This window comes from Harpia harpyja, chromosome 5, assembly GCF_026419915.1.
Source record: "Harpia harpyja isolate bHarHar1 chromosome 5, bHarHar1 primary haplotype, whole genome shotgun sequence".
Classification (NCBI taxonomy): domain Eukaryota; kingdom Metazoa; phylum Chordata; class Aves; order Accipitriformes; family Accipitridae; genus Harpia; species Harpia harpyja.
In genome coordinates, this window is record NC_068944.1 from 12,682,501 (window position 1) to 12,707,892 (window position 25,392).

The 25,392-nt window shown below is 44.8% G+C and overlaps 2 protein-coding genes and 1 long non-coding RNA gene across 4 annotated transcripts in view; 2 read left to right on the forward strand and 1 right to left on the reverse strand.

Annotated features, from left to right (window-relative positions):
* The window catches only part of TSHZ1 (teashirt zinc finger homeobox 1), a 56,194-nt gene extending 54,146 nt beyond the window's left edge, over positions 1 to 2,048 (reverse strand). The window contains exon 1 of the mRNA XM_052788248.1: positions 1 to 2,048. This exon is cut by the window's left edge and continues 342 nt beyond it. The gene's annotated coding sequence lies outside the window, so the exon portion shown is untranslated.
* A 552-nt stretch (positions 2,049 to 2,600) lies between these two features.
* Positions 2,601 to 11,674, forward strand: PTGR3 (prostaglandin reductase 3). Its single transcript, XM_052787604.1, has 2 exons — positions 2,601 to 3,632; positions 9,911 to 11,674. The coding sequence occupies exons 1-2, from the start codon at positions 3,322 to 3,324 to the stop codon at positions 10,833 to 10,835; spliced, it is 1,236 nt and encodes a 411-aa protein (XP_052643564.1). The 5' UTR covers positions 2,601 to 3,321; the 3' UTR covers positions 10,836 to 11,674.
* A 7,651-nt stretch (positions 11,675 to 19,325) lies between these two features.
* On the forward strand, positions 19,326 to 24,799 carry LOC128142029 (uncharacterized). 2 transcript variants are annotated; one of them, XR_008235248.1, is made up of 5 exons: positions 19,326 to 20,766; positions 21,294 to 21,395; positions 22,063 to 22,124; positions 22,760 to 22,864; positions 24,354 to 24,799. It is a non-coding gene; the product is annotated as an uncharacterized LOC128142029 (long non-coding RNA). The 2 variants fall into 2 exon arrangements; XR_008235247.1 differs by having other exon boundaries at positions 22,066 to 22,124.
* Positions 24,800 to 25,392: the final 593 nt, after the last annotated feature.

The window sequence follows — 25,392 nt, forward strand, 5'->3', positions numbered from 1 at the left end:
GGAGGAAGGGGGGGGAGGAAGGAGAAAAAGTTTGGTCGGGTTCTCCTCTCGCCCGGTCCGGGTCCCCCCCCCGGGTCAGCTCCCGGCGCGGCGAGCGGGGTGCGCGGGGCGGGGGGGAAGGTGGGGTGTGGGATGAGGCAAGCCACAGACTGGTGACAGGGATGCCAATTTCCGCCGCCACTCCAAAAACTTGCTTAGGAAATGTTTTCATTTACAAGGTTAATTTTCCTCCCTCTCTCTCTCACACACACTCTCTCTCTTTCTCTCTCTTTTAAGTTCCTTATAAGACAAAGCTCTTCAGTCCTCTCGGCAGCAGCAGCAGCAGGGAAGATGCCAGTGGAGATGTGCAAAATAAATAAGATTTGATCAGTTCAATCTGTAGCCCAAATCCATTATCTTTCTTTCGTTCCTTTTTTTTTTCCTCCTTTTCCTCTCTCCCCTTCTCCCCCTCCTTTCCTTAATCACTTCTTCGTCTTCTTCTCCTCCTTCTTGGCGGTGGAGAGCCGAGCAAGCGGCGGCGATGAGACGGTAAATTCAGTCACTCCCCCCCTCTCAGGCTTTCTCCGAGATCAAAGAGTCTCAAAGCGCAACTTTCTCGCTCGCTCGCTGGCTGGCTGGCTTGTTTCAAGCTCGTGGATTTGTGTGTTGTTGTTGCTGTTGTTGTTGGGGGGGGTTTTGTTTGTTTGGTTTTTTATTGCGTTGGTAATAGTTTGTTCATTGTGCAAAAAACGAGGTCGATCCAGTCTCTCCTTCTCCTCCCAGCACTTAGTCTAAGAGCAAGAAAGCAAATAATAAAAAGGAGTAAAGCCCCCATACATACATATACACCGGATGGGAAATGTCAGTCACTCCTCCACCTTCCAAACAGTCACAGATCAAACAGTGTCACCACCGGAGAGGACTACTTTTCTCTCTTGCTCTCCCTTTTTTTTCCTCCACAAATCGAAGCTTCTTCTGATACTAAATATAATGCAAACACATTTTTTTATCATGGATTTTTTTTTGGCTGATCTTGATCTGCAACAGAAGAAAAAAAAAAAAAAAACAACACACACAAAAAAATTGCCAAAACCAAGAAAAACCCCGGAGAGTGTGTGCAAAGAGGGAGGGGGGGGAGGAAGAAAAGACATTCACTGAGTGGGAGAGATTAACGTGAACTGTCCCCCCCCCTTAAACTCCTGGGAGAGAAAGAGATCCACTCTCCCTCTCTTCTCTTTTCACTGAAATATAACACACATTCGGATCCCAGGGCTCTCAGACAGTCTCAACTGATAGACAGACACATCGAGCTGCTTTTCCTGCTTCAGTTTGTTACTCCTCCTCCTCTTGCCCACGTCACCCTGACAATTACAAATAGGTCTCACACAAACCCATACCTGTCAATCTTTTTAATTGCTTTGTTTTCATTTTTTTTTTCCTTTCCCAGAGCTAAACAATATGACAAAAAAAGAAGTCTTAATACAGCGCGGCATAAAAGATTCCTCATGTGAGACACGCGTTGAGGGGGTTGTTATTATAATCCACTTGCTAAAGTGCTGTGCAAGACGCATGTGCTGATTTAACTTCAGCAGAGGTCTTGTTCCAGCAAACTTAAAAAAAAAAAAAAAAAGCGCAGGAGATGATACCTCGCCGTGGCACACGCCTAACCGGCGTTGAATTAAAAATGATTTGTGGGAGATTACAGTTCATCCTTACTTTAAAATACCAACAGATTGCAGAGCAAGAACTGCAGCATATGAAACATGCTGCTAATAGATTTTGCACAGTATGTGTCTGGGGATTTATATAATGTTAACTGCAAGAACAGAAGGGTTCTTCCTTTTCTTTTTTAAGTCAAGAAAGCAAATAAAAACTACCCAGCTGATTCCTAAAGGAAAACACTCGGAACTGCAATTTTGCTTTCTTTCGGGCAGACGGGGATTTATTCCTTTTTGCTTTAAATTATTAATCCCGCGCAATTAAGCAAGGAGCTGTTTGTACCGGTAGGATGGAGTTAATTCTAGGAATTACACGTGAGCTCCTCCGACACCGGTGCAACATCTCTATTACATTCCCTCCCTCCCTCCCTCCCTCCCTCCCCGCAGTTGTACCAAGTTGGGATTGGCGGCTCTATCAAAACATTTACTTTGGTCCCTTGACCCAGTTGATTTCCTGCGCAGGTTCCCTCTCCCCAACGTATTCTACAGCGAGAAGTGATTTTTTTTTTTTTTTAAGAAAGAAAAGAAGAAAAAAGAGGTTTTTCTGACAGGGAGTGGGGGAACAAACCCTGGGACCCAAACATACTGACAGTAGCCTGTTCACCACCACCTCCTCCTCCTCCTCCTCCTCAGAGGACGGCGGCGGGAAGGCTGCCGCCCGCGAAGGGCACCCCGCGCGGCTCTCCCGGCCGCGGGGCGGGGAGTGGGGGGGTGAGGGGGAGAAGGGGGGAGCTTCGCCTTTTTTAAATCCCCTCAACGCGCCTCGCGTGGAGCCCGCGCCTCAAGCCGCCCCAACGGCCGCAACCGCCGCCGCCGCGCGCGCCCCGGGCCCCGGCCCCCGCGCCCGCGCGCGGCGGCTAACGGCTCGGGGTTGATTCGTACCACCTTGCGAGGAAGTGAACGTTTCGCACGGAAGGGGCGGAGCCTCCGCCCGCGGGCAGCGGCTCCTCGGCGGCGGCTAATAACAACATTAGGAGATTAGCTGCAACTTCTCCCCACTCCTCTAACCTTATCGATCCGATAATTTATCGTGCTTTCTTCCTACTTTTCTTTTTTTCTTTTTGGTAGAAAGATAACCTCTTTTTGTCAACTAAAGAACGGGGCGGGGGGTGGGGTGGGGGGATCCGAGGCGTTTCTCTCTGTCTCTCTCCTGTTTTTTTTAAATCCCTTAGTCAGAGGCAGCGTGCAAATTAAAAGCAGCCTTTAGGAGACAATCCAGCCTTCCGTACACCTGCCTCCCCGAGCCCAGCTGCCGTCCTCCGGCGGGGGCAGGCAGTGCCCGAGTGTGTGTGTGGTGAGGCGGGTCGGGCCGGCGTTGCTCCTCGGTAACGCTAGCGGCGGCGGAAGACGAGCGGCTGCAGGGGACCATCTTGCCGCTGCTCCTCCGGTGGCGGCGGCGGCGGCGTTTCCGTGTGGCGGAGGGGCCGGCTTGGGTGGGGAGGACGGAGGGCAGGCTGCAGCTCGCTGCTGCGCCGGGCTTTATGTACCTACACAAATAGCTCTCTGCGGGCGGAGAGTTTTCTCCTGCCGGCTCGGTGGCGGTGGGTCCTGCGAGCTGCCTGGAGAATCCCGAGCTGGAGCTCTCCCGAGCGGGGCGGGGGGGGAAAGAAAGCCGCTGCACGGCATGAGTTTTAGCGCAAAAAGCGGCGCTTTGCTGAGCTCCCGGGCACCGCGGTGCTGGTGGCGGCGGCAGCCACAGCCGTCCTGCGCCGCGGCGGGTCCCGCCTGGTCCTACTTCGGTGGCAGCCGGCCGCGGCCCATCCTGGACATGTCCTACTCGCGTCACTTTCTGGATTTCCAGGGCTCGTCCATCCCCAGCTCCATGAAGAAGCTGGTGGTGACTAAGCTGAGCCAAAACTTCAGGGAAGCGGTTACGCTGCGGCAGGACTCGCCGGTGCCACTCCCGGGAGACGGAGACCTCCTTGTCAGGAACAGGTGAGCGCCCGCCTCCCATTCCGCCCCCCCCCCTCCCCGCGCCCCGGCTCCCTCCGACTTCTCGCACCTTGTGGCCTGCTCCCTCACTTTGGAGACCGGCTCCAAAGTTGTACCAGCTGCCATCTGGCGACTGTTAATTTAATTTTATTGTTGTTGTTTTGAACGGCTTGGTGCCACAGTCCGGTCGCCCCGTCCACGTCTGGGGGGGGTGTGTGTGTGTGTGTGTTGTGTGTGACACTTCCTCCCCCTCTTTCCTCTGGCGGGGGGTGTGTGGTGGTAGTGGGGGGGGGGGGGTGCGGCCCCCGGCGTACGCCTGCCCGAGGGAGGAGAAGCACCTCGGGGACCCTGCGCCAAGGCGGGGAAGGGGCAAGTTTTCACCCTCAGCGAGACGCCGGGAAGCGCTTGCCAGTCCCTCCCAGGTCCCTGCCCGGGCTCGTTACACGCACGTAGCCCCCGGGCGCGCGAGCGCGTCCCCATCGTACCCACACAGCTCTCGCGGGGACGCTAACGTACGGCCGCGTGCCCCCGGCAGCCGGGATGCGCGCGCGCCCCCGCGTCCGCTGCTTGTCCGTGTCCGTCCCCGTCCCCCCCCCCCCCAATGCCTTTTTCCCTCACCCCCGCCCCGGTGTGGCCCCCCCCCCCCTCCTCCGCCAGCCGTGACTCACCGGGGAGGCGGAGGGCCCTGCCAGCCCCGGCCGCCGCGGCACCACCCCCGCCTCTGCGCGCCAAAAGCGGGCGGCGGGGAGGGGGCAGGGCAGGCAGACCGCCCGGCCCCGGCCCCGGTCTCGGTCTCGGTCCTGGCCCCGGCCCCGGCCTCGCTGGGCAGGACGCGAGCCCGCGGCTTTTAGAGCGGAGCCGGGTCGGGCGGAGAGCGAGGAGGTGACATTTTGCTCTAACATAATACGCCGTAAATCGTGCGGCAGCGCTAGGACTGCGCGTCCGGCGCGGTGACCAGCTCGCCATGAAATGAAGACTCTTGAGGACAAAACGTGCCTCCCCCCGCAGCTGTCTCCATAAACCTGTTTGTTCGCAGTGGTTCCTTCCTAGGCGTTGTCGTCCCTTAAGCTAAAAGTAAGCCTTTTAAAGTTCAGAGGTTTCTCTGCCCGCGAGGGGAAGGAAGCTGAAACTCTGGGAACTTCGGAGCAGAGTGCGTGGCTGGCACAGAAGAGAGCAGCACCCCCAGGTTCTTGCCGAGCAGGGCGATCATAGTAACACATAGTTTGCCATGCTCTCCGTTGCAGCTTAAAGATGTTAAGAAGCACCAAGTTGGCTTGGGAACAGTGCTGGAAGTTCTATTAAGGCAGTGTGTGACTATGTGGGTATGTGTAATCTCTAGCGTGTGTCCGTATGTAACACATAAATACACAGTAAAGAAGGGGTGAGGAGAAAGAAGAACAGGGGCTCCTCCAGGAGCTGACGGGAAAGCTTCTGTGGCACTTTAATCCGATGCTGACATCTCCCACTAGGATTTCTGAGACCGAATTTCCCTCCAAACCTCAAAGTCTAAAACATTGTGTTGCTGCATCCGCTAATGACCATGAAACAGTAATGGCATGAAACAGCCATCAGGCTGGAGTTAAATTCCTGTTCATGGAAGAGGTTGAGAGACTTGAGATAGGAATAGCAAGTCTCTACTCGGGTAATGCAAGGCAGAGCAACATCCTTGTTTCTCAGATTCCCCCCCCCCCCCACCCCCCCGAATTTTAAAAATTTATTCATTTTTCATACGGCTTCCAGTGTAACTCTTCCTTCTCCCTCTCCTCCCTCCCTTCGCTGGGTGGGCTCACTGGGTGCTAGGGGGACGTGCACACCTCATGGTAAAAGGGCTGAGGCGCAGAGCTTGTACCAGACTAAAGGCAGGAGCTGGTCCACAGATTCAGGCAGGCAATTACTGGGTTTTAACACATCAGCCTATTGCACACATGTTCCTGTACAGACACACACGCACAAGTGGGGTGGAGGGGAGGGAGAGGTGAGTGATGAAGTCTAGATTTAGAGTTCATACGTTTTGTATTATTTGGCGTTCTGTGGCATTTCCTCTCTATTTATTATTATTTTCTGGGGAATATCACAGAAGACACGGGATCACGTTACTGAAAAACATTCTCCATATACAAGCTGCAGCAGGAAGCAAGTTCTGAATTTTTCCCCCTCTCTTGCCACTCTGGGGAAGCATTTTCCCATCCTGAAAGGATGAGTCCTTGGCTTTATTTAGTTTTTTTAAAAAAACAAGCCCTAATACAACTATACATTTTCTAATAGGTAGAAACATACAATTAAAACCAAAACAATAAAGGACTTGAGTTCCAAGAGTGCATTTGCGGATTTGTTCATTTTAGTCCCAGTCACGCCCATGAATAGTATTAATTGCTTTGAGCTTTTTATGCAAAACAATCCTCATCCACCACAATAAAATCTGGTTTTGGATTTAGGGGAATTGGAAATTAAAATGTGATGAGTTCCTGTATGGATAGATATTTTAAAGCAGGATGCAGTTAGGGGGAACTTTCTTCCCCTCTTTCTTCTCCTTTAGAGAACTAAGCCAGCAATCCTTCCTTCTACTTTTTTTATAAAGAAAAAAATAATCCATCCTGTATTCAGAAATTCTTCAAAACTAGAAATCGATTTAAAGCAATTTTTTTTACTTTGATTCTGTGTGGGAGAAGAGGAGGAGGGGAAAAGGTGAATAAAAAATCCTCAGCGAAGCCATTTAAGCTTCGTATGTTTGTCTGTCCCGTTTTCGGGGGGGGGCGGGGGAGGGCAAGGTTCCTCTGTTTTATGGCAGGAGAAGGACCCAAAGGCTATGAAGATTTGGTCCTTCTTAAAGCTGTTGGGGGATTTTCGAGATTTTCTTGAGGAAGTGACACATTTTGTTTCCAAAATACCTGTAAGGATTTACTGTTGGGCTGGAAGATGGGAACAAAGTTTATCGAAAAGGGAGTAAGAGGGCTTGAGAAAGTTTTTTGAACCAAGGGACTAATGTATCACAGTGGGAAAAGTGGAGAACTATTCCTGCTGAGTGTTTGGTCTAAATAATGTTTTTCTTGTATAGTACTGGTTTGGATGACTTTGTTTTGTCTGTGTTTAAGGCTGTGGTGCTGGTTTTCAGTGTCTCACGCTTTGTTGTGGTACGAAAAGCAGCATTTCCTCCCCTCGGCGGTGTCCTCCTGTTTTCTGTAATAAACAATGCGAGGGGGTTCAACACTGTTGAGTATAAATAAGACGGGTGACTCAATGTGCGTAATTATTTTGGGAAAAGCCAATCTCTAGCTCCCCCCCCCCCCCCCCCAGCTTTACATCTTGAAATGTTGATGGAGCAAGCCTCAATTAGAAACTGCTCAATTAAACAATACGTTTTAAGTAAGGAAGTAAAGCAAGACAAATATAAAAGATCTGGAAGGGGTCTTAAAACCCACCAGCATCCCAAGTAATTGTTACTTTTGTGCTCTCCTTTTCTCAGTCTCAGAAGTTAGTAAACTGATCTTCAACTTGCAAATCGTACTTATTCCTACTTTTAAAAACAAAATAATCTAAGAAACTGTGGGCACATCCTACCACCTCCCTTCTGTCAGCTGGAATGACAAATTAGACAATTTGTTTTAATCCAGACGCTGCGTACTATCGTTTTAATGTGCGAGGAATCTAAGAGACTAAACAATCTTAAAAAAAAAGCCCGTACAATGCGAACAGGAGTTTTGAGTTCGCACACAATAAAAAGGGAGTTTAAAAAAAAATTAGGGGGGGAGGGCTGGGCGGCAGGCTATATTGATTAATAATGATGAGCCCAGCCCAGGGAGAAAGAACCATTTCCCGTGGCCCAGCGGCCCCGCAGAGACGGGGAGGGAGCGGGTGCGTGTGCCCGCGTGTCTGTGTCTCTGTGTGTGTGCGGGGGGGGGGGGGGGCGGGCGGGCGGCGGGGACGAGCCCCCCCCTTCCACACACACACACACCCCCCCCCCCCCCGCAGCGGGACAGCGCACAGGGCTTTGTCCGCCCCAGCCCCCTGCCAGCGCGGGAGCGGGCAGAGGCGGGCAGGGCTGCCCGGCCCGCCCGACCCTCTCCCGCCGCAGAGCTCCGCCTGCGCGCAGGCAGTGCCCGTTCGCCGGCCGGGACGGGGTCGCGGTGCCCCGGGCGCCCCAGCCCCGCGGAAAAGCTCCGCACCTTGCCCGGCGCGGCGGGGGGGGGGGGGGGGGGGGGGGGGGCGGTCAGCACCAACTTGTGCGCTGCAGCCGCACGGACAAGTTGCGGTGCAGCCCGGGGGGGGAGGGTTTGCATCCTCCCCCCCGGCGCGGAACAAAAGCAGCGGTGCCTGCGCCGGAGTCCTTCTCGGCGGGCGTCTGGCCCCGCTGCACGACTCGGCCCTTCCCCGCACGCAAAGTTTTTGTCCTCCGAGGGTTATTTACCTGCCTTTGTGCTCTCCCCGCTGCAGCGCAGCGCTGGGAAGAAGGGGAAACTCCCGGAGGGAGGGAGACGGGGGCTCGTTACCGATCGCCGCTGCTCCGCCCGCCCTGCCGTGGGGTGCGCTGCCCCGGCCGAGGGCACGGCCGCTCCGCGCCGCGCGAAGGCCGATGCCCGCCGGTGGCGTGGGGAGGGAGGCCGAGCCCGGCGGGGAGCGAGGACCTGCCTGTCGGGCTGGGGCCGGGGGCTGCTGCGGGGACAGAGCGAGCGCCGGGGGGCTGGCCTGGCAGCTGCCGAGAGCCCGCGGCCGGGCGAAGGGATGGGAGCGGGGAGGGGGGCGAGAGCACAGCCCCCCGGCGGCCTGTCGCCCTCCGCTGCCTTCCACAGAAGTTGGGGGGTACAAGCGGGAGGAGGCGGGGGCAGCGCCGGCGGGTCTCGCCTCGGTGCTCCGAGCCTTCCTCCCCGCCGCCCCAGGGACTCGGCGTGCCTCGGACGCTGCTGCTCCGCGACCGGTTTTTACCCGTCTTTTAGCGGTACTGAACGGGAGTTACCTTAAGGCAGGGTAACAGAGGGTTTTTCTGTGTCTCTGAACCAGACGGAGGGATCTTTTGTTGCGGCTGAGCCGGGAATTAAAGGCAGAATTAAAAAGAGCAACAGTCGCTTTCACCTATTATTTCATGCGTGGATGTCTTCATGCGTACGCGTCTTTTTATATGTAACACGTAACGTTGGTGAAAGTTTGAGGCTCCCCCCCATGCTATAAAGAACGAAGGAAATGAAAACGAGCAAAGCGGTTCTAGTTCTTCTCGCTCTGCGCGCAAGCAATTTAAAACTACGCACACGTTATGATTTGAGCCTATTGCTAACTGCGACAATTAAAAGTGCACTGTTTGCCTACTTCTGCAGCTTTTGCACGGTATCAGGTACACCTTTCAGGTTGTCACTTCCTCATGTAGTAGCAGCCCTGGTGTTTTCTCTTGCATGTGTGTGTTTTTTACATTTCCCAGTTAACAGAATCTTCCTCCCGTCTCTCTTCCCTTGCCTGTATAGAGATGTTATGGTTTTTTAAGAAAGAAGTGTTACTAACATATTCTTGGCATTTAAGCTAGATCATAACTTTCTTTTAGGCATTATCTCCTAGTGCTTAATCAAGTTGTGGAAATGTCTCTAACATTTTCTAAAAAAAAAAAAAAATAAAAAAACTGGCATCCATTTTCACCTGTTAGAGGTCAGTAGGACCTGATACTCAGTCTTATAATTTTAGTCCTTCTGTGCAAGGTTGTTTTGATGTGTTGCAAGTAATTTATATAAAGAAAAATATTTTAACGTTGACATTAGCTACATCAAAAGGCAAATTTGCTGTAGTGACTCCATCAATTAAAAAGTACTTGCCTACAGTAACATGACCTTGCAAATGACATCGATAGTTAATATGGTTAGTCATTAACAGTATTATTATATTCAAAAATGTAAATTTGTTGCCAGAATCGACGTATTTACCTCTTTGCACGTTTTATTCTTCAGTGTTTTCACATCTTGTATAAAGTGGTCTATTAATTTTCAGCCTTTAATCCTGTACAGAATTATTTTTAGTTTGCTTAGTTTGGTCAAAAACGGACTTGGGGAAAATATAAGTTGGTTTTTGGGTTTTGGTTGTTTTTTTTTTTTTCTTTTAGCAAATTTATCTTTAATTCTATAGTAACAGGAAGTAAACTACAGAAGTCTGATGGAAGTAGTCTCTGGAGTGTACTCATTATTCAAATATACCAATAATCAGAAAAAAGTCTCATGCTTACTCCACGAATTTAAATTGAGGGTTTCTCATACGACAAAAACTTGGTAAGGAATAAATCTCGTTAATACATTTTTGTTTTCTTCTAGATTTGTCGGCATTAATGCATCTGACATAAACCACTCAGCTGGTCGATATGACGCATCCGTTAAACCCCCATTTGACATAGGTTTTGAAGGTGTCGGTGATGTGGTAGCATTAGGACTCAGTGCTAGCGCTGATTATACGGTGGGTCAAGCTGTGGCCTACGTGAAGGCAGGTTCCTTTGCTGAATACACAGTTGTCCCTGCCAAACACGCAGTTCCTCTACCCTCTGTGAAACCCGAGTTTCTTACTTTAATGGTAAGTGGCGCTACTGCATACATCAGTTTGAAAGAGCCGGGAGAGCTGTCAGAAGGCAAGAAGGTTCTGGTGACAGCAGCGGCTGGAGGAACGGGCCAGTTTGCTGTGCAGCTTGCAAAGAAGGCAAAATGCCATGTAATTGGAACCTGCTCCAGCGATGAAAAGGGTGGTTTTCTGAAATCCATTGGCTGTGACCGTACGATCAACTATAAAACTGAAAATGTTGAATCTGTTCTTAGGAAGGACTACCCCGAAGGTGTGGATGTAGTGTACGAATCTGTTGGGGGAAAGATGTTTGACGTGGCTCTTAACTCCTTGGCTACCAAAGGGCGCCTGATAGTTATTGGGTTTATCGCTGGCTACCAAAACCCTACTGGCCTCCAGCCCATTAAAGCAGAGTTATTGCCAGCAAAACTATTGAAGAAGTCTGCCAGCATCCGGGGTTTCTTCTTGAACCATTACCTTTCCGAATACAAAATGGCTCTGAAGCACTTGCTCAAGATGTATGAAAGAGGAGACCTGGTTTGCGAAGTGGACTTCGGAGACATGTCTCCGGAGGGCAAGTTCACTGGCTTGGAGTCTGTATTCCGTGCTGTAGATTACATGTACATGGGAAAAAACATTGGAAAAATTGTAGTTGAATTACCTCACTCTGTCAACAGTAAGCTGTAAAAACAGAACAATGACATAAATCAGAAGAGAGAAAATGGGCACTTTATGCCACAGAATTACTAGAAACAATTTCTTTTTTTAAGCTTAGTAATGGATATTATATTAAAAAACAGCATTAAGGTGTTAATAAAAAGTTTTGTGTTTTTTTCTTTCTTAAAAGTGCTTAAATCGGTGGCTATAGCACAGATGTAATGGGCCTGTGTTTGATTCTGTCGCTTAGGCTAGCGTGAGACAAGAACATTGTTCTTGACGGAATAAGTCTTGATGCAGAGGCAGATTTAGTCTGTCAGACTGGTTTGATAAGGCTTTATATATATAGTTCAGCTCAGAAAAAGAAATTTCTTTCAGCAATTTTGATTCCCCGATTTAAAAATAAAATTGTTAGAACAAGACTAAGTAAAGAGTTGTATCTTGTGGTTGCTCTATTAATCTCTTGAAGTTTCTGGAAAAAATTATGCTCTTGATTTTTTGTCACAAACACGATAATCATGATTCAGTTGCATCATGGATCACAGTAATATTCCTTAACTGGTTACGCAGGGAAATTTATCCTCCAATTCTGACATGTCAGTAATATTAAGAAAAGCAACCTGACTTTTTTTTAATTATGTCTTTAGTAACTATAATCAACTGTGCAATTTTCTTTTAAATCTTTAACTACAAGTTGCAACATACTCTAATTTTCTTGCCTTTTCATTTGCTACTGTTACTGTTTACTGTCCCGCCTCCCCTTTAGTCAGTATTACAAGATTATTGGAGTGGGGTTTTGAGCCATGTTCACGTGTGTTTAGGTCCTGTATATTTTTTGAAGATTTAATAAAGTTAAAAAAGCTATTTAAGTATTTGTGGCATTTATTCATATTGATACGGTTCTTGCTGACTAGCTCCTTTATAGATAATATCTCTGTTGTAGAGTTCTTTGATGATTCTTGATGTGACTTCCCATAATGAAGCTGCTGCTTCTACTTTTACCAAATATTGCTTCTGCAGAAGCCCTTTTACAAACAGCAAGACCATTTTAAATCTACAGTCATGGTACCTCGTACACGTACTGATGCTCAGCCATAGATTATCTTGTGGGTGCAGTTAAAAGGTTTTGTAAAGTTTTGAAAATTCTTCCTCACTTAATAGATATTATTAACGGTACATAGAGCAGGAATTCCAGCTAGACGTGTAACATTTTCCAGAACAATAAAATACTTTAAACTATGCTCACTCTACATCTTTTTTCCATAGCAAACATTTAAGATCTTAAAGGCCAATTTTGCTACATCTTTTGAAATTATATACATTTGTATGCAGTTGGGGAGATGGAAATTTCCTAAGATCATACACCTAATAATAAATGTAATGATAGACTGATAATGTCTAGGGGTTGACAGAAAAAATCCAGGGTAAACTTAATTTGGGGGCGTTATTCAGGACTGACTGTACACGGCATTTTTAAAAGTAACAGGTAGGAAAAACTTATATTTTACTCAGTAGTACAGGCAGTAGAAAAAGTATTTTTAACTTTGACTTAGTGCATTCTTATTGTAATTTTTTAGTGCATATGTCATTAGCATCCTAAAGAATTGTGTCCAACAAAGAACTGTCCCTTTTTTGGGCCACGTCTGACTACTGGATTTAGTCCCACTTTGGAGGATTTGGGGCAAAGGCAGAACGGCCCGAGTCTTTGTTACTACTTCTCTTTTACTCGAGCTGAGCATCAAACCACTATGATTTTTGTTTTCACCAAGATCTGCTGTTAGAAACATGCTTCCTCTTTCCCCTCTAATATTACAAATATTGTGGTGTTTTGTGTGTTTTGCATAATTAGAAAGGTATATTGGTCTTCCAGCTGGATGCTAGAAGGATGCAAACACTCAAGTACCATACAAGATGAGAGCACACAAAGTTCTCACTATTACGTTCCTAGGCACATGGTTTCTTTTCTTGTTCAGAGAACAAGTGGTCAATAAATGCATCTTAAAAAAAAAAAAAAAAGCTGTTTGGGATGCACTAGGGCAAAATAAAAATAAAAAGAATATGGTTGGTTACGTGTGTGATACTCACAGAAGAGTTGCATGGGTAACAATTTTTCAAATTAAGTTCCTGCAGTCAAATGCCAAAACCCGTCCAAGTGGCCCGATTTTCAGAGGTGTTGATCACTGTCAGTCCAATAGATTCAGGTGTTTCCACGGCAGTGAATTCCAATGTTTTTGTTGTAAAAAATTCTTCTTGTAACAGGATTCTGTTTGGACATACAGCATTCTACTTCCTTTTTAATGCATTACTTCATATATAACATTGAGTAATGCAGCTGCCCCAGGCTCTTTCACTGATCAAAATAAGGGAAGAGAGGAACCTTTGGAAGGTTCATATATATACGTATATATATTCAGATATGACATTTTGTTGGTTTTAATTTTGGCTTCAGGCTTATTATTTAGCACTTTCATACCAATTACAGTGTTAATAAAAAGTTTAAATTTGTTATCTGCAGAACTTGTACGGCCAGTGTACTAATTTCGTAAGCCCTTTTGGTGTTTGGGTTGGGCTATGGCCATTGGGCTTGTCCTTTTCATCGAATGTCTATGATGATAAGCTGCAGGGGTAACTCAGGATATACATGATTACTCTTCCATGAATGAATCCAGAACAAAGTAATTTTTGTTTTTAAAGATACAACTTCTATCATTTAGATTGCTGAAAGAGAGCATTACTGACAGGGAGAGGGCGAAAAGTATTTCTGAAACACACAGATAAGGCTTTCCTGCCGAGATTCACAATAAGTTTTGGTTTGCGGGGGAAGAGCCAACTTCTCTTTATTTAAAAGTATATTCTGCAAACTTACAGTTATGGGAGCAGGGCTGACTTTGAATAAGTAAGCTATGATGGATTTAAATAATGTTTAAATATTAGATGGATAGGAAAATGTATATGGCATGCACACACTGAGAGGTTTAAATGATGATGGGACATTGAACATACAAGGAAAAGAAATACTGTAGAGTCACAGCAAGGGATTAATAACAATACACTTAATATGCTTGCAAAAAAGGTGTATTAAAAGCTGTGTGCACAGTGGGGACTTAAATGATTAAAAATAATAATACATTTGCCTGGGAAGTACTAAGTATACTATATGTAGAGAGCAGGGATTTAAATAATAATACTATTAATAATAGCAGCTCATTGAGATGTGGTTGCTTGCACTACATCCTAATTTTACCTTTCTAAATGAATTTGCTACAGAGGAATCTGGCATTGTTTGCCGAGGCTAATAACAGAATTTCCCTTTCCTACACACATATGCTTCCATGGAAAAACAACAAAGAACTAGATGAAGAGCTGGCTTTTTTCCTGAGTCTGTCACATGTGTGCATACGCACGCGCACACGGACACACACGTACTCACTCTCTCCTGGCCTGCAACCCTCAGCACATTTTACAGATATGCTTCCTACTTAATTGCTATGCTGGAATCTCCTAATACCTTTTTGAATTAAGTTAGATTTCTACCAAGCAATAGTTTGCTATATATTTGTACGTGTGCATATGTGTGTGTATATATATATATAGTGTATATATTTAATAAGTGGATATGAGTAACTGCTGTGTCATGTAAACACAAATAATTACAGTCTCTCAAGGAAAAGTTTGCAGTAGTGTTTGCAGATATTATATATATTCCTACTTCTGTCTGAGGAGTAAAGAAATTTCTCTGCTGAATTGCTGTTAGTATCTATTTTACAAGATTTACTCATTTTCAGGTACCTAATGTAGCTGCTAGCATGCATGCACGACAATACAATTTATATGGTAAATGGAACCAAATAATGGCTTCACTGAATGTTATGGCTGCACTGAAGGGAAATGTCACGGTAAATAGCTGCCAAATTATGGATCATGCCGAAGTGTCACAACTGCACTAAAGACAAATAGCACTAGAGGCTATTGCCACTGTGACGCTTTTGAGTTATGAAGAAGAGGAGCAGCCTGATGTGAGCCTCTTTGTGTCCTCATTATAGCAAAGGGTTACTGGTGCAGTGTACAAGAAAACCTAGTCCTACGTGGTGGCTAGTTATTAATCTGTTCTTTTCGAATCTAACAGCTGTAGCAAACCAGAAAATCTTTTCCTTGCTTTATGAATACATATACACACACACAAACAAAGAAGAACGTGCAGGTTTTATGAATGTAAATGTGTGCGGGAAATGACTGGTAATGGAAAAATGTTGTAATAAAATAATCTAATCAAAGAATATTATTAAATTTAACATCGTATGTGTCTGAAAGCTTTAGTTGCTTCTTATGCAGATAGATGTGTGAAATATAAGCAATAATGCACTTTCTCTCTTTGTAAAGACTTGAGTAGTAAGGACATTACCAACTAAATTGCTTCTTCTAAACTGAAGTGTGTCCCGGTTTCTTTCATTTTAATGGGAGGGTAATAAAGATGAAAGACTAACATTTTAACTGATGGATCCCTTAAGCTACAGAATCGAAATTTATTATGTTTTGAGGGAATATGCTAAATCCTGAAATGTGGAAAGAAGCAGGGAAATCCCAGGTAAAATAAAAGCAAAGTAACCTTTTTTTTTTTTTAATATGATATACCTTTATGAATGGAAAACTACATACTGCTCTTACTTAAGCTGAGAAAAAAATATTGGTGTCTCTTTGGGGTAAAAAAAAAAGGGGGGGAGATATTTGGAGGGAAAAAAAAATTGAAAATGGAGGGCCATCGCTCAGCAAGTGGTCTCTTCTTTCTAGGATCACTTTTCAAACCCTGCCTGCAGTGTTCAGGGAAGTGAGTTTGACGCTCTGCACACTATTGTACGCACCACAAACGTACCATCCATAATACAACACAATTGTCAGTTGCTGTTTTACAGAGGGGCCAGGGCTGAACAATCATGGTGGATAAATTACTTTTCTATTCTGCAGCAAGTGGCCTTCCTACCATGTGAAGCTTAAGGTCACTGGCAGGGCAGCGAGGGGGAAGCTTATATATTAGTTAACTCTAATGCACTAATAGTGTTCATATAGAGGAACTGTACCAATTAATTACAGTTAGGTTTGTTCCTCGAGATGGGGAGTGATGACTTGAAGAGTTAATGTGCTGAGATACATACATATGTGTGTGTGTGTGTGTGTGTGTATATGTATATATAAAAGTATTTTGCTTTCTTGCTACTCCCCTTCTTGCTACAATATTCCTATAGGTAAGTTGGTTTTTCTTTTTTCTTTAATATCTGCATTAAAACCTTCAATATTCATCATTGCACGGATCCAGATTTCAGAAATAAGAAAATATTCTAAAAAGATTTTTAAACTATAGCAACATATTCTGCTCACAATTTTTACAGTGTAGTCTAAAGGGGGAGGGGAAGAAAAACCTGTCAAAAATTAGGTAGAACATCCTTGAATGGCAATTAGCATGCCCAGAATTTATTTTATGTACAGCGCAGTGGCAAGTAGCTGCTTCTTATTAAATGAAAATCCTGTATTATGTACTTCAGGAACATTCCAACTAATGAGTATGTAATGTCCTTAGTATAACACAGAACTTCTTTTTGTGTTCACAACCACAAGATGCTGGAAACTTGACAAATGATATCATTTAAGACAGATGCCTGCCTTAGGGACCTGTTTTTTGGCTTCCTGTTTCTGGTTTTTATTTCAATAACATTTGTAATTGCCACAGGAGCTGTACCTGTGTAGTGTTTTAACCCCTTCACATATACCCCATTGCATTAACTCCTTGGATTTTTGGTTGGGTTTTTTTTTCCTCCCCAGCTGGTGTGTTCTTCCTGCCTCTCACAAGCACAGATATACATATAAATAAAAGCTGGGCCTTATTAGACCAGATGAAATGGTAACATTATAGGGGGTAAAAGCTTACTGCACTAGCTGTGTTTTACTAGCAAAAAAGTACATGTAGACCAGGCCCAAGGCGAAAAATAAGAAACTGTCAGGTATGGCCTGCTGATTCTCAGCGAGTGACAACAAAATTCCGTGTACACAGCCTGATCTCAGTTATACTTTCCAATGTATATTTCCCCCCCTCCCTTAAACTCACATTCTTCACTTAGGTTATAGGGCAGGAGGATTTCTGACATCCCTGCAACTGATGCTGGTTGGAAGAGGCATTTTGCCGGTGCTGGTTCAATATGAGTTGTAAGTCTGTGCTGTGCCTCCAGCAGAGCCTGCTTCAAGTAAAGCCCTTATCACAGGACAATAGCAGTTTTCAGTTCCCCAGGCGCTCAGCACGGACCCGGCAGACTGCAAGAAACCTTCCCGCAATCCAGAGTAGCCCAGAGGTTTTGGTGGTGGTTTATAGCATGTTCTCTCTCTGTGTTTGGCTTTTTTGAAGGTCTTGCAAAAAAACCATTACAAACGGTCTGTGTGCAAGAAGCTTATATGGTTCTGCATAGGGGAGTCTTCACTGGGAAACACTACTAAATCCTACACAGTGCTGTAGTAACAAATAAGGGCTTGGAAAGAGCGTGAGTTCTTTGCACCTATTCTGCAGGTGAGAATTTTCTACTTGTCAGAAGCACTTAGCTCTCCTGGACTTAAAAGTGCTTTCCAATGTCATTTTGAAGCAAAAACTTTACATTCAAGCCTTCTGTCACAGGACACGTAGTCACATTGCACCTGCACTCTTAAGCCAAGTTTATCCCGTGAAGTGTCGAACAACCTTATCTTTCTTCAGAACTGGAGCTGAAAAACCTCAAGAAACCTCTCGGTTTACTGCAGGACCAGACAGCACATCATACAAACATACCCTGCGGGCTTTCTGTAAGAGAAGGAGGAGGAAGTCTTTATCTTCCATCATAAGAGGGAGGTCAAAAGGACCAAGTGAGTGCCAGACCAAGTCACTTCTGCTCTTCTAGAGTTCCTTTGCAGAGGAAGTAGGCAGGCTCACAAATCTCATTATGCGTTACAAGGATCCGTGCACAGGCTTCTTGCGCGCCGTCTTAAAACCGTACCCCTAAGGGGCTAATTCACAAAGGGAATGGAAGGAAAGGAAATTTGTATATTTTCTGGAAGCAGTAAGACATGACATGCAGCGCGGTTCTGGCTGATTACAGCACGCCTCAGGTGAGCTGGGAGGCACGAGGCCGCGAGCCAAGTGATTTCAACCACCCAAGAAAGAGAACTCCACAGAAATGCATTGTGTGGCATGTCTGATCGCTACAAAGCAAAACGCTCCGACTTCATTCACGTTGGCATGACATTATTGGCATGACTGTTTCTGGCAGCCTATTGGAAAGTTTTATTTGCATCCAGAGTTTTGAAAGCCATTTCATAATGTTAAACAAGGATAACGCTGAAAACGTCTGGCTTATTTGCCCCTTGACACCTATGTGTGATCCCTCATTGAAGCCCTAATGAGGGGTTCTCCTCGGGTTGCGTTACTTTCGAAACAACCCCTGCGTACAAGCAGCGTAATGGACCTTTCCTCCCCGCGTAGGGTGTGGCAAGAGTAGCTAGAAGAAGTGGATAAAGTATGTTATTTTTCCTGTATTCTCAGTAATCAAGATGCAGAGTCAGTTATTGGATCATTTGACTTCTTACTGAGCTGGGAAACCTCAATCTGCTATCACAAGTGCCTACAAATAAGAGAGATATTGAGTCAGTTTCCTCCCCTGGGAATGTAAATGAGAAGCAAGAATAACGCTCTTGAAACAGTGTAAAAACTGTCTCTGAGGAGAACCTGGCTCTTACTTCTGTGTGTGTGTGTGTGTTCATGCTGCTGGAAAAAAGCAGTTCTAACACAGACCTGCCTCACCTCAAATGGTAGTGAAATTTCCCAGGGCCTCCAGATAACTCCCAAAGTCTTGGGAAATTCAGTGCGTTCACAGTCACCGATGTTGTAAGAGCTGTGGTGGCAACAGCAGCAGCTTTGCAAGTTCTGAGCTCTCTGATGATGGGTGGTGGCAGGGCAAGCCTTGCTCAAGAGAAACTGCTAAAAAGGCAACCTTCCAGTTCTCAGGTGTTATTCTTCTCTAAATGAATTCAAGCGTGAGGGACAGATTATTGTCCATCCTAATTTAAAAAACAGCTCTCCCCTTAATTTCCAAAATCCTGACTTATTTGATAGCTATTCTTCTTCCCTTCCTTCCTCCTTCTTTCTCTCCACCTCCCTCCCTACTACCCCCCCCCCCCCCCCAAAAAAAAGGGTGAAATAATCACAGAGGGGGAGGCTGCTGGAAGTGTTTCAGGCTTTTCTCTTCCTTTGCAGGGGGGAGGTCGGTTATCCTTGTCTTGTAACATGCCTAAACCTAACAAAGCACATGGAGTTTTGCCTATAGGCTCTGCAACAAAATTTGAGTAGATTTATGGCAAATACATACAGTTTCCATTTTAGCACAGAAACAGACATCATTTTTGTTTTCAACATACAAGATCTTTTCTAGTGAGGTGGAGGAAAAAAAAAAAAAACAAAACAACCCACCAAGGACTCTTTCCACCTGTATGATTTCATTTACGGTGTCTTTCATTCTATCTGTTAATGCTACAGTTTAACGTGATGAGGCTACTTCTATTGCATTTCTCCCTTTCTCATTTGTGAAAAGCTGACGTTTTCAGCAGTCACAAAATACACATCATGGTGCAAAATGGAAGGAGCCAAATATTCCTCCTTTTCCACAAAGCTGAAATTGTAGCAGTACAAAACAGTTCAGCAGTGGTTCACACGGTATGAACCAGAATCCTATAAGGTGAATGGAGGGCTGTGGATGAAATATGCTGTAGAGAAAAAGGTTGTATCTAGCAGGGGCAAAAAAGGATGGTGGTGGTGTGTTCAGGTGACTGGAGGAAAGCCAAAGTTTGTGCTTCACCTCAGATGAGTTCAACAAGTAGCAACAGGCTTTTTTTTTTTCCCCTGTGTAAATCACAGTACAGCAGTACTTCACAGATAAACTGCAGTGAGAACTAATGCCAGTGTCCTTGCTTTCTAGACTCTTTGCTTCCACTTTCCTGGCATTATGTCACATTTTCAACTAATTACAGGCAAACACAAGGTGGGAAGGTGAAGGCAATGATTTTGCTGCTTCCAGAAATATAGTCAGGACTTCATCTGTCATATATAAGTGGCAGTAGTGCCTCTTAAAGCTTTCAGTAAACAAAATGTTGATAGTGCCTTCATGATGGCTGAAGGGGAATGAACAGAGTCATTCAGGCTTAGATTTTGTTGGGACTTCCCAGCATAATTTTGCCAGAGTATAACTGACGTCCATGCTTATCCAAAGGTTGGAAAAGTTTCTCGGTCCTTGAAAGCTAACCATATTATATTGGAGGGAATACAGAGAATGGTACTCTTCCAGTGCTTTCCTATTGTGCTGGTTTTGGCTGGGATAGAGTTCATTTTCTTCCTAGTGGCTGGTATGGGGCTCCGTTTTGGATTTGTGCTGAGAACAGTGCTGATAACACAGGGATGTGTTCGTGGTTGCTGAGCAGTGCTTACCCAGAGCCAAGGGCTGTTCTGCTTCTCACCCCACCCCACCAGCGAGGAGGCTGGGGGGGCACAAGGAGTTGGGAGGGGACACAGCCGGGACAGCTGACCCCAACTGACCCAAGGGATATCCCAGACCATATGACGTCATGCTCAGCATATAGAGCTGAGGGAAGAAGAAGGAAGGGAGGACGTTGGGAGTGATGGCATTTGTCTTCCCGAGTCACCGTTAGGCGTGATGGAGCCCTGCTTTCCCGGAGATGGCTGAACACCTGCCTGCCCATGGGAAGTGGGGAAGGAATTCCTTGTTTTGCTTTGCTTGTGCACGTGGCTTTTGCTTTCCCTATTAAACTGTCTTTAGCTCAACCCACGAGTTTTCTCACTTTTACTCTCTCCCCCATCCCACCAGGGAGGAACGAGCGAGCGGCTGTGTGGGGTTTAGTTGCTGGCTGGGGTTAAACCATGACGCCTATCTATCACACAGTAAGTGGAAACGTTGAACAGCCCCCAGTTCTGACACTTGTACATCTGGCAACATGCACGAAGGTCTGAATGATTTTAAAGAAAACAAGCATACTTGCACTAAGAACCTGTCTCACTCCAAGAAGATACAGTCTCAGAGCACTGTGAGTGAATTAGTCTTTTTGTTCAACTCTGTATTTAAAAAAAAAAAACACCAACCCTAACACTCAGTCTTATCCTCTGCCCCAGGGCTGCCCTGGTTCTGTGCCTGGCAAGCTGGCTTTGCTCTGAAGCACGCCAGCTCTCCATACCTTGTATATTTTAATGCCGACACTGATCTTCAATCAGCATTGCCCTGGCCTTCCAGTGAAAATATGCCAAAATGTCACAGGTTTCCAAATGAAATGCAAATACTGAACTTTCTGAAATTTACTGATAGTATTTTACTCCTTTACTGCATCTGAGCTGTACCAATGAGACACAACGGAAACAAGGGTTTAAGATTCCTGACAGCAAAGGTAAAGCTCTTTGCACTTGCCACTCCACAGATGTCTCAGCTGGATGGTCTGTAACACCTCCCGAGAAGAATATGAGTCCTCTGTTTGCTCGCTCACTCAGCATAATGAAAAGAAGAGATGAAATAAAGTCAGGTCAGCCTACCTTTTGTCGTACGTAACTGTTATTACACAGATGTCACAGCAGCAGGTGCAAAATAAATACCTGGATAATGGAAACCATTTGCTTTGCCTTTAGCCACAGGCATCAGGTCTGATTTACTGGTGGCTGGCAGCTAGAGAGCATGGGAGAGCCAGGTCCCTATAGCCAGCCTTGCCTTTACATGCTCAGAGATGGGAAAAGATAGCCACAGTGGAAGCTGCTCTGGAGGAGACCGTCTTATTTTTCTCCCATGCCCTCCTCCCCATGCTCCCTACTATTCTGCCAGCGCAGGGAGATTTAGCAGAGCCATGAATCTACACTTATGCGCTGCCCTTTCATCATTTGGACCTCGGTGGATGTACACAATCTGGAGCAGTCTTTGCTCAAGGCAAACAAAGTAAAGGAGGAGAGTGACATTTCAGTCTTTCACTGCAGAGTCATTCAGGTCACTCGCTGAAATTATAGACACCAGCTCCAGCAATGTTAACAGCCAACTTTAGATTATTAACCATCCTTTGGATAGCAGTACATTTATGGTGCCAGCGTGCAGAGAATTCCTCCAAATTGCAGGGTGTCCTAACACAGCCGGTCAAACCACATGGACCTTTAGATGCAGTAAGCAGTGTAATTAAGTCTGTTTTCTCATTTGTACTTTCCTAGCAGCACTCAAAATAGACTCTCGACCACTGGATGCTGCTCTTTGCATCACGCTATGAAAGGAGGTAAGAGTGAAGGGTGCCTTAACGATAGCTCATTAAGGAGACCTCAAACATTTTCTTTTATTGCATTATTTATGGTTTGGGTGATAAAAAACCACTATTTCCAGGGCAGAGTGCACTCAAGAAGCTTATTGGCCTGTAGATGGTTTCATTTGATTAGATTTAGAAGGGGGAAGGCTACAGAAATTTCTTTTACCTGCTGCTTTCTTAAAAGACCTGGGTTTTTTTTCTTCCCCTCATCAGGCCATACATTGTCAATACCACTGATATCCACCAAACTTCATTAGCCCTTTCAAATATTTCTGGGAAAGGCAGTGACCATTTTTTCCCCTAAGGCTCTAGAAATTCTTCTTCACTGCAATGATCACTGGCATTCCTGGTAAGGATCCATCTTTTAATATAATGACCTTCCGCATACAAGCAAACAAACATGAAGAGGACCTAGACATTTAGATTCTCGTGAAAAGATCATAATGCTGATTTCACACAAAAGAGTCCATATTAAAAAAACTTGACCAAAAATAATACAGACAATGGTCATGAATGCTTATTCCCATTCCTTAAATTGTATTTTATAGTTAGTCTAGCACTGCATCAATTACAGTCTTTCCTCGTATTCTTTCCTTATTCTCCTACAGAGCCATTCCCACTGTGTAACTCTGCCACAGTACGTTTTGTTACTCATGTACAGATCCAAGAATAAATTTTGGCCCTGACCATGGAATATTCACTCACTTTCAAATGTAAGTAAAAGAACTGAAACTAATTAACTGAGTGCTGAGAATTCCTTTTTTATTATAGTGCAGCTCCCATCTCTTTAGCTTTTCTTTCTGTTGCTTCTCTGCTATCAACATAACACTAATGACTATTAAAGCACAAAACCCCCCAAACAAACCAAAACACACACCCCCGCCCCCAACCAACAGCAAAAGCCAAAACAAAACACCAAAGCTGGAAGAGGCAGAGGGGATAGAAACTATCAGACATTCCAAAGAGAACACGGGAGAATTTAGGCTGAAGATAGAAGCTATGCCATGTAAGGAGTGGATGCCAGGTCTGCTCTTTGGTATGGAGAGGGACTTTAACAGAGTTCATAGGCTGTGAATAGATCCCCATGTCTGTATGTAAGAATTAATTAGGAGACTAGAAAACAACTAGAAAGAACTGCTCCTCATGCTCTTTTAAGCCCTGAAAGTGTCCACTAAATATGCTGAATGTGGAGAAGAATGTCATCTTGATACTAAATGAGAAAGCATTGTTTAAGTAATTAATATAAAGCACAAATACTTTCATTATGTGAAAGAGCCTAGTAGCTAAAAAACAAAGAAACATGGGGAGGACAAAAGATTTCTGATTTTCAATATCATAGGAGTAGTTTGACTGTATATACTATTCACTGCCTTTCTGAATTACAGATCACAGAGATCTCCATCCAGAAATACAATGTACTGGTATTCATCTTGTCAATGATATATACTCAGAGGGCTATTTCTCTAATTGATGGCTTCATCATTCAATTCAAGATGCATAAGGATAGCTATTGTTATCTAAAACTAACTATCATATGTTCCTATTGTTCCACACTTCTCTCCTTGTCAATAGCATCCAAGATATCCTATCTAAATCTTCAAGATAGCAAAAGGAAGGTGCATTATTTGTTGACTCCACACATCGCATTATTAAAGGTTTGTGAGCACCCTGCACATCTCCCCACTGACATCTTTAAGTATTCAATTAAAATTGGACAAGAGTGTACACCAATTCAAATAAATACTCAGTTAAATGAAGTCTTTGCATTGAATTCTTAAAGTATTCTAATTCAGGTGCTTGCTAGCAGGCACTCAGTTGAAATTAGGACAGCGACATGAGTGTGAGAATGAACTGTGCATAAAAGGAAAGAAGGCAGATTGCTTTATGGTGGAGTCATGGCAGAGGTTTGACAAGAAATGCTTCTCCCAATCCAGCTAAGCAGGGAAGGAGAACCCTATTATATGGATGAGTGGGGCCAGCAGTGGCATCTTGTCATTCTAACTTGTATAAGTAAGCAAGCTTAATTGCTCCTTGTCTTTTCAAGATGACTTTCCACCAACAATCTCATTATCACACACATATGTTTATTGCACATATCCAAGTCCCTTCACGCAGACCTGAATGCAATGAGGAGAGCAGCAATATTATGTTATCCAGTAACATTGGGTTTTTTCCTTTTTTTTTTTTTCTCTTTTTAACCAGACGGATGTGACCTGCCTTTTCCTTCTGCAACTAACAGGGTGACCAGAGGCAGTGGAATGTACACCAGGATTGGAAAGAATAAAACCAGAGGGAAAGCAAGCTGTCAAGAGAACAGTGTACTGAAGAGGAAAAATGTAAACATGACTTCTATTTACCAAGATTAATATGTAAAGTTAACATGTTTGTCATGGAATATATTAATATGTATGTTTTCCCATTATGTAGATCTTTTCTTATATTACTTATTAGAAAGGGATATAATCACAATGATGGGGCAAGAATGCCACTTAAAAATTAGGTGATGCCCAGTCAACATAATATAACCACTACAGTGTCATTTCTGATTTAGATGTGGTGATATCAGTGTAATTGCCACTGGGAAGAAATTATAATGGCTGTTAATGATAAATAAAATGACAAGAAGGAGGATCCTCCTTCACATATAATTCCAAGCAAAATTCAACTGCTGACTTCCTTAAGCTCTCAGTGCTGTTCATTGATGAAAAGGAAATAAGCAGGTTTTGTGTAGCTGCATGGCCATAAGAACGGCACTGTCATTTCCCAAGCCCAAGCATAGATACTACAGGTCTAACAAGGCTTCACTACTCTATTTCCACTCAGGGGAGGTGTAGTAATGAAGCTCACATGAAGTGAAATCTTAACACAAAGTTAACATTATTCTCACAGAAAGCACTGTAGCTAGCAAACACGAAGATAAGGAAAAATAGAGTAAAGGCAAGCATACAATCATGCATGTGGATACTTTTCGAAGAGCCCAAATACTCCAGCCTTGTCTGTGTAAACACAAGCAGCCTTAACCCACGGATCAAAAGACCTTCCTACATTTGTTTTATATCATAAATGTGTCAAGAATGAGCTACACAAAGTATTGTTCACCCACTACACGTGGCTTGTTAGCCTAGTTGAGAGCATCTTTCAACTCATTCACACATTAAAAGCCAGGAAACCAACATTTGATTACTAGTTCTAGCATTAAGATCAAAGACCATATCTTCCCATCTGTGAAGAGCAAGAGCCC

What these genes read in the sequence shown, in the direction of transcription:
- PTGR3 (XM_052787604.1), top strand. Translation starts at nt 3,322, where the DNA reads ATGAGTTTTAGCGCAAAAAGCGGCGCTTTGCTGAGCTCCCGGGCACCG. An exon ending in GACCTCCTTGTCAGGAACAG is followed by an intron (nt 3,633 to 9,910) that starts GTGAGCGCCCGC and finishes GTTTTCTTCTAG; the next exon opens with ATTTGTCGGCATTAATGCAT.